At 31.6% G+C, this 9,229-nt stretch overlaps 1 protein-coding gene across 1 annotated transcript; it reads right to left on the bottom strand.

The window, feature by feature from the left end:
• Positions 1–806: 806 nt before the first annotated feature.
• Positions 807–5,526, bottom strand: LOC143066218 (uncharacterized). The gene is made up of 2 exons (XM_076239216.1): positions 5,241–5,526; positions 807–890 (listed from the first exon to the last, which is right to left on the bottom strand). The coding sequence occupies exons 1-2, from the start codon at positions 5,524–5,526 to the stop codon at positions 826–828; spliced, it is 351 nt and encodes a 116-aa protein (XP_076095331.1). The 3' UTR covers positions 807–825.
• Positions 5,527–9,229: the final 3,703 nt, after the last annotated feature.

Below are 9,229 nucleotides of genomic sequence, written 5' to 3'. Positions count from 1 at the left end.
AACTGAAGTATAGGACAATTGCAGAAAAATTATCAAGTGGGTGAATTAAAAGGAAGTCAATAGGTATAATTTGTATTGCCTGATATAAATATTTTTTCAATATATTACAAAATACAATATATCATAAATAATTAAATACACAAATGAAAATACATAAACATAGATATATAACCAAATTTTTTGGCAAGCATCCGCCACTATGAATTTATAAAAGGAAAAAAAAATTAACAAGGGAGGAGGGTGGGTAATTTCAACGTAATATCAAATTCAAAAATGTAAAGAAAACACTTTGCAATAGTATAAATAAACAATTAACAACAAAGGAAAAGTTTATATCCAATAAAAAGAGCGAAATAATATAGTGAGTAAATTAAATGCAAGAGTTTATACTAATGAAAATCTAGTTTGAACCAGTGTGATTACTGAGGTGTAAAATATAAATTTCTCTGTTTTGCTAATTAAATAATTTAAATCTTAAATTAAACCAATTATCAAGTGGGTGAAATAAAAGGAACTCAATAGGTATAATTTGTATTGCCTGATATAAATATTTTTTCAATATATTACAAAATACAATATATCATAAATAATTAAATACACAAATGAAAATACATAAACATAGATATATAACCAATTTTTTTGGCAAACATCCGCCAAGCCTGCAACAGCCGCCAAAAAAATTTAAAGATAAAATAATAACTATCAAAACAGTTATAATGATGATAAAAACCAGACATACTATCATCACTCTTTTTTCTCACTTCAAATAAGCTCCATCCTTTCAAAATGTGTATTGATAATGAAAGGACAAAACAGCAAACCAACTCAAAATATATGTAGATCTTGAGTAGTTAGAGGAAAACCAGCATCATATTCAGGATGCAAGTTCTCTGAAAAGAGAAAAAAGAATAATTACAGTAAACAATATACATGTATGAAGTAAATAAAAAACACAATTGTAACACATTACAATTTATATACTCTGATGCTTAATAATATTGATTATCTTTTTTCTGAAAAGTTCTGTACCAGCAAAATTTAAATGAAGCCCATCTCTCGGAGCAAATAAGGAAGCATCTGGAATATTGTCGAGTAAGAAACTCCTATACAAATTACAATATAATAAATTATTTCTTTTACACAATCTTTTTAACTCAGTATTAACTTTATTAACTTTAGCTCCAGTTTTCATGTGATCAACTGGTCTAGGAAGAATAGAAGTAAAGATCAACTTAGCAAATGTCATCTTTTTTAACTTGTGAATTAAATCTCCGAAATATGATATAATAGTATCTACGGATTGAGACGAAGAAATATTATTAGTACCAACATGAACTATAACAAAATCTAATGAAATTAAATCTACTTTCCCAGATGAAATTAACTCAGTAAGACGACCAATAGTGGCACCAGGAAAGGCCTGAGTGGTACACCCATCTATTCCACTAACATATTTAGGTATAGACGCTGACACAATGGTCGCCCTTTTTTCAAAGAAAATTCCTGTAAAAATTTATAATAAAACATCTGAAATATGTGCCGTCATCTTTTCTGCTACTGAAATCTTATCATCTAATGAACATTTTAAATATCTTTTATAAGCATCGCTTTTCCAATCTCCGTACAATTGAATTAATTCAGTAGGTACTTCGGCTACAAAAGCCCAGCTAGCCCCCCCCCCCCCCCCCTCGCCTGAAACTATGTGTAGAATATGAACAAGCATCTAAACCAATCTCAGTAATTAACTGTCTCAATATTGTCTGAAATTGTCTATACGTGACAGGTACACATAATTTATGTTTTATAAAACAATAAGCTGGACTCTTATCAGAAGTACAAACTAAAGACTTCATATTCAAAAAAGCTTGAACGGGACACAATGGAGAATCTGGTATCGAGACTTAAGGTATCAATAATTCTCTCTCACCAAACTGAATGGTTTTCGACCATTTAACACTTATCAATAATAGCTTACGCTTACAATCGAAAATAATACTATCCCTACAAAGCTGCTTATTATGATCAAAAGTAGAAATGGAGTCTGGCACCAAATTAGATTTTCTAAACATTAGAAAAAAGGCATGTAAAAATAAACACCATATAGTAGCATCATATGCACTATTCATATCCAGCTTCTTATAAATTTGAAGTAAAATGTGAGGAGTAATTGGCAAGGCCTGTTTTTGACAATGTGCCTTAATTCTACATAAACCTCTTAATACTAATCTCAAATGAAAAGCTTCAAACTGTGGATATTCTAAATCTAACAATAAATGCAGATATCTTACTGAACTAAGATAATTCTTTATAGAGTCAACAGATTTAAAACTTCTACTTAGAAACTGTGCATATAGTGTCAAAACATGAACTGTAGCAGGAACAGGCATAAGTTCAAAATATATACAAAACATAAAATATGATTCTAACTGAGTTTTCTTATTTTTATAAGTATTCTCCGCAAAAGCATGTTTAGCAGAATCTTTACATTGAAACCGCAGAACCTCTAACTCTGTAAAATAAATTACCAATTATTTAAAAATGAAAAATCTGACATGAGAACTGGTACCTCTTCATATCTATCTACTGAAATAGCTGACTTAAATAACTCTCTGTATTTATGACTACAATGCCATCGAGACAAATAGTCAGCAAGTCTATTTTCTACACCTAAAATGTGTCTGGCTCGAACTTCAAACTGAAAACTTGCTTGAATAAAACAAAGCTCTCTCAAACAAGTTTGCATAAAAGCATCCTTAGATGAACATGAATTGATAACCTGAACAGACGCCTCATTATCACAAAAGATCAGAATTTTTTTCCCGCAAAATGTTTTCCCCCAAATTTTAACCGCAACTACAATAGCAAGTAACTCCAAACAATTGATATGTAATTGATCTTTTGTGATATCAGAAGGAAAAACTGCATGAAAATACTGATTTGAAGTAATAGCTCCAAACCCTTCTAAACAAGCATCGCTTGAAAAAATCTCATCTGGAGACGACCAATCTTCAAGAGACATCATCGAGATACCATTATAGCTCGACAGAAACCTATGCCACCACAATAAGTCTTTCTGTACCTCTACCGGAATCTTTCTATATATCTTATGTCCACTGCCCACGACATTTGAAGGGAAAGCACTACGAAGCCAGTTCAACAAACGACTGACAAATAATCTACCGGGTCGTACACAGGTGGACACAAAATGAAGTTTCCCAAGTATTGACTGTAACTCTCTTAAAGAAGCTTTTTTCTTTCTTAACCAAGCCTGAACTAACAACGAAATCTCTAGAACACGATCTGAAGTAACTTCCAAAGTCAACTTCACAGTGTCAACTGTGATTCCTAAAAATTCCATCCTCGTAGTAGGAGCTACTCCTTTTTGCTTTGACTCCTCTAGCCCACAACTATCTAGTAATGCACCTAAAGCAATATAAGCTTCATCAGCTTTATCCACCGTATCCGCACCACCAAAATCATCTAGATAATTGATAACCATGTATCCCATCTTATAAAACATAAAACTAACAGCTGTAGTGATTCTTTGACAAATCAAAGCACTAGACCGTAAACCCATAGGAAGAACACAATCCGCAAAGAGCTTATTATCCCACTGAAAACCAACTAAATGCAAATCACCTGGGTCCTTAATTATTCCGACTAAATCATCAACTTTCGGATACGATAATTGAACCCTTTCACCTAAATAAACATCCTTTGAGATACAATCATTTACGGATCTTCCAGGTGGGAAACTTAAGTCTAAAATGACCCTTCGTTCCACCGAGTCTTTTTTATACACCGAATTTAACGGTGAAATTTTGAAATGACAAGAAAAAGGATTTTTGTCAAACGGTCCAATTATTGCTCCATATGTAGCTTCCTTTAATAAGTAAGCCAAAATTTCATCATGAAAATCTGTAGCCCCTTTATGATTCTTAACTTTAGATGAACCTTCATTTAACATTTCTCCCTGATATCCAATCGGAGCACCAAACTGTAAAAACTCGCAAATGATTTCATCGTCATAGTCTATCAAATTTGCCCTAAAAAAATCTACATTAATTCCAGATTTAACTGGAATTCTACAACCCAAATAATTTGGGTAACCTGATGGAACAATTTGATTATGTATTTCAATAGTATTTTTAAACTCAGTATCGTTCAGTTTATCCTGAGCAACTAAACCAACCTTATTAATCTTAATATTCAATGTGTCTACATTTACATCACACAATAAATCTTTCTTGTATTTTTTACAAAAATTTGTACACTTATTAATAAATGTATTTCCCTTGTCAAGATTATCAACCTTATCATTATCAAGTTTGTCGTCACTTTCCAACGATTTCATATAACTTGGTAAAAAAACTTCTGCTAAAGGGTTTAACATTGTACATTTACCAAACACATTTTTTACTGCCAGTCATTTAGTTTGATGCGGACAAATTTCTGACGATTCCGGATGATAAGCCTTTCTGTTATCTTCTCTCCAGCAAGTCGCACAAATATGTTGAAGGTACTTATCGACACCTCGAATTTTGCCATAATGTGAATCCTTATGCACACATTTTTTCCTTTGAAAATGCGAACAATAAAACACAGTCTCTTCTTTCTTTACTGTTTTTTTTTGTTTTCCCCATACTGAATAGATTTTTTAGACTTGACATCTGATTTTACATATTTAATCAAAATGGGAGTTTCAATCTCACTGAAATCTTTGGACCAATCAGCCAAACCATTTTCAATCTGCCTTATTATATGAGCATACATTTTTTTCAGACCCTTCCACTCATACAATTCTGTATAATACGCAATTTTTTTCAACAGCTTTGTTCTACCAATTCTTTCGACATCGCCTATCTTTGAAGAGGACAAAATTTCCAATTCTCCAGCCACAAATAAGTTAAACTCAAGATCATCAAAATTGATTTTAGACCCCGCATATTCAAACTGCAATTTTGATTGCGGCCACAATTGCTTTTTTACTACTTCATCTGACGGATGATCAAATATACCAGACTTTTTCTTGCTTTTATTTTTGTGTCTTTTGGATTTTTTTTATAGAATCACTTAATTCATCGGACTTACGGCTAGAAGTGGTATCCCCACTTTCATCAGACGAATCATCTGAATCAATTTCTAAAATTTTCTTAACAGCCGATTCTGCCTTTTTTTCTTAATTGATGGACATTTTCTTAAAGAATTAATGTTAAGAGAATCATCTACTTTAGCAGTACCTTTTTGTTTCTCCGTTTTCTTCTTTAACTCTTTTTTCTCCTTCTCTATTTCCTTCCTGATCTTTTCTTTCTTCTCCTGCGACTTTTGTTCCTTCTTTTTCCGCTTTACTTTCGCCAACTCCTTCTTTAACCTCTGCAACTCCTCATCTTCCTCGCTGCTTTCACCACTGTCATTGCTGTCGACCTCCGACTCAATTTCCTCCACTTTCTGTAGTCTTCTTGACTTCACTGGAGTCATCTCCTTTTCCAAACTGAACACATCCTCCGTAACATTAGGGCTAGACATTCCCACACAATGCAATTGTTTATAGTTAACGTTCTTACTTTCCCTTAATTCCCGAGACATACTTTAACGGCGGAAAAGTTCATTACTATCAACTTCAAAAGTCACTTTAACTCAAAAAAGGCAATACAAAAATTCCAAGTAGCTTTTACGTAATATCTAATTTCAACGTAATATCAAATTCAAAAATGTAAAGAAAACACTTTGCAATAGTATAAATAAACAATTAACAACAAAGGAAAAGTTTATATCCAATAAAAAGAGCGAAATAATATAGTGAGTAAATTTAATGCAAGAGTTTATACTAATGAAAATCTAGTTTGAACCAGTGTGATTACTGAGGTGTAAAATATAAATTTCTCTGTTTTGCTAATTAAATAATTTAAATCTTAAATTAAACCAAGAACAGCTACAACTTGAAGCTGCACGGATTATAATTACCTGTTTTCACATATTCTGAGACGGTATCTTAAAAGAGGTTGGTTGGGAACTTTAGAGGATCGAAGAAAAAGAAGAAAACTTCAATAGTTTATAAAATTTAGATAATAATGCTCCCGACTATTTATGTTGCCTAAAATTCAAAGTACAACACAATATCATGCGCCATTTTTCTATGATTGTCCTTTCTATCTAAATGAAAGGGCTCTTCTGTTTAATAGCATTAGCTTGCTTCCAGAAGGCTGCGATCTGCACTTTAAACTATTGTTTTTTGGGAAAGAAAGTCTTTCCTATGATCTAATTGTGCAAATTGTTAAACAAGTATTCAATTTTATAAAGAGATCAAAACGATTCCTCGTAGTATAGTATCAACATAGGTAAAACGCACATTATCATCATTATCATCATCATAATCTCTGTCGTTCTTTGTCTCGTTTTTTTTTTCAGTATAGTTTAGTAATATTTATGTTGTTTATATTATATAATGCATGCTTACATTCAATTTGTATTGTTATATTTATTGTATTGTGGAGTAGACGTTATGAGTATGTGTTACTTGTGTCTGATCCTTTTGACTTTGAGCAATTAAAAAATGTTAAAAAAAATATCATTTTAAGAGGGTTCGGCCTTAAATGATTTTTTACTATTTTTTGTCTTTTTGCCTTATATTTGGAAAAGTATTCTAGATAGATTTTTTAAACTGCAAAATCAAAATGATCAGCACCACTAGACCAATACAAATAATGTTCGTGACTATCATCGATCGCGCCTTCGCCTAAAACTACAAAAAAAAGTATATAGCATCGCATTTTTCAAGAATTTATTGTATGAATAGATAAAAAAAAAATGTGGTATGAGTGCCAATGAGACAACTCTCTCAACCAAGTCACAATTTGTAAAAGTAAATCTTTATCGGTCAAAATACGGTCTTTAACCCAGAGCCTTGACTCATATCTAACAACAGGCTATAAAATATCCCAAACTAAGCACAGTTTACAATTTTACCTTGTATTTTCATTTATGCGATGTGCATATACATATATAGATGCGATAGTCGCCATCTCGGAAAGGTATCAGGGTTGACCAAGATAAAGCAGATAAATATGTCATATCTTTGACCTTATAGACAACTGGTGATGGGTATGGTTGTTTTGTGAACTGTAAAATCCTTGAGTAAGCATACAGAAATGTTTACTACAGTACTGTTGGTCAAATCCTACTATCTATAAATTTGTTTATTTATATTTTTCACGTCAAATATTGTTGATATGATAATAAATAAAATAATAATCTGTTTTTTTATTGTGTCACATATTGATTGACATACATTTATCATATGTTTAGTAGTAAATACAGTAGTTTTGCATATGTGATAAATAGCCTGCTGTTTAATCCATATCGCGCAACTTTGATGCGCACCCTTTATCGCATACCCTTTATCACACCCCTAACCTTTATCGCATACCCTTTATCACACCCCTACTTTTTTTTTTTTTTTTTTACATAGTCAGTTTTAGTTTTTTTTGTGCTTAAGAAAAATTTTCCTCAAAATAGGTAAATTTTTTGAATGACGTCATTGTTTGGTATGTGACGTCACGAACGTCGAGTTTTCACATTGTATGTGACGTCACGAACGTCAAGTTTTCAATTTTTTGGCACACTACATGCAACTATGAAAAATACAAAACACACAAATTAATACAATAATAAACAAAGTATTTTTAAAACAACAGCACGCAAATTGTAAGGTAACCCAGGTGCTTCGGATAAGTAATTGAGCAGTTCTTTTAAGGCCTTTGAAACAAGACAAAAGTAGAACTGAAGGTAACCCAGTGCTATGGATCAAAAAACAGTTCATATAATATAATACTCTTCTGTTGAAATATATGATAAAGCGTATAATACATGGCAAAATCCGTATCACATGCCGTATCACCCTCGACCAATATCATCCCTCGGGCCTAAAGGCCCTTGGGCTGATATTGATGTCTCGGGATGATACGACATATGATACGGATTTTGCCATGTATTATTCTCTATATTATACAATAATATAAAAAAAAAAATACAATAACAATAACAATATACTTTATTTGGAGACACTCAGACCAAGGACGTATAACTAACATCTAATATACGTCCTTGACTCAGACACAAATTTACAACAAGAGGCAAAATACATAGTCATTATTATGGTTACTACAAAACAATATATATATGTTAACATATAATCATATAAGTTACAATACTTTAACTAATTTCTTAATAAACAATGATAAATTTTTAAGAACTTTGATATTGCAAAATGAAAACAGTCCTTTCATTTTCTCAACACTTGGATAAATGCGGTAATATTCTGAAATATATTTTTTTCTGATATTTTTAACAAGATCAGATTGGCACTCATAGAACAACTATTACCCACCCATATCATTTGGCTAATGAGACACATTGCACAAAATATATATAAAATTGAGAAAGGAAATGGGGAATGCGTCAAAGCGACAACAACCCGATCATAGAGCAGACAACAGCCGAAGGCCACCAATGGGTCTTCAATGTAGCGAGAAACTCATATACATGTTCTTAAAAATCCAACGATACTTTGAAATACTACATTTTTAAAACTAATAACTATGATTTAAGAGTATTATTATAGAACGAAAATATGTTAATTTATTTAAAGTTATAAATGTGAAAGTAATGAGTAATAAGGTCTCCAAGTTAAAACTTTATTTACTAGGTATTGTATTGTTCATAACTGTATCTTATATTTACGTTGAGAGATATTTTCTTTTGCTACAACACTAGTTTTATGACAAATAATATGCTTCTTATTTAATGAGTCATTGCCAACAAATGATGAGTTTAACCAATTCTTATGATTTTACAAAAATATATAAAAGATGGGACAGACACTGTAAACGCAAAATGTTTAGCGAAAACAGATATCATCTATATACGAGTTAGTCATTGTTATAAAATAAAGAGGTCAAATTTAAAAATGGTAGTTGAAATATCACAATCGACATTTAATTTTTCATTACAGTTTCTTTGTCCGAATATTACAATTTTACAGAAATCATGAAAACTCAATTTCCCGACATTTTTTCATGTTTACGGACAATGCAACTGTCCTCGCTATTGAGAGGAATATTTCTAAGGTTTAAATCTTTTTCACATCATTGTTCCAGGTTCTTTGGTGGATAGTTGTTTCCTTGGGTGCAATCACACCATATATTCAAATGTTCATACTTATTTTCATATA

This window comes from Mytilus galloprovincialis, chromosome 3 (assembly GCF_965363235.1).
Source record: "Mytilus galloprovincialis chromosome 3, xbMytGall1.hap1.1, whole genome shotgun sequence".
Classification (NCBI taxonomy): domain Eukaryota; kingdom Metazoa; phylum Mollusca; class Bivalvia; order Mytilida; family Mytilidae; genus Mytilus; species Mytilus galloprovincialis.
Note: the sequence above shows the minus strand (reverse complement) of the source record. Positions and strands in the feature narration are given on the sequence as shown.

Bases quoted from the DNA above. Each gene is read 5' to 3' on its own strand.
- LOC143066218 (XM_076239216.1), bottom strand. From the start codon at position 5,526: ATGTCTAGCCCTAATGTTACGGAGGATGTGTTCAGTTTGGAAAAGGAG. The intron at 891-5,240 runs GTACTGCTAAAG...TTCTCTTTTCAG, and splicing joins GAAAACGGAGAAACAAAAAG to AGAACTTGCATCCTGAATAT.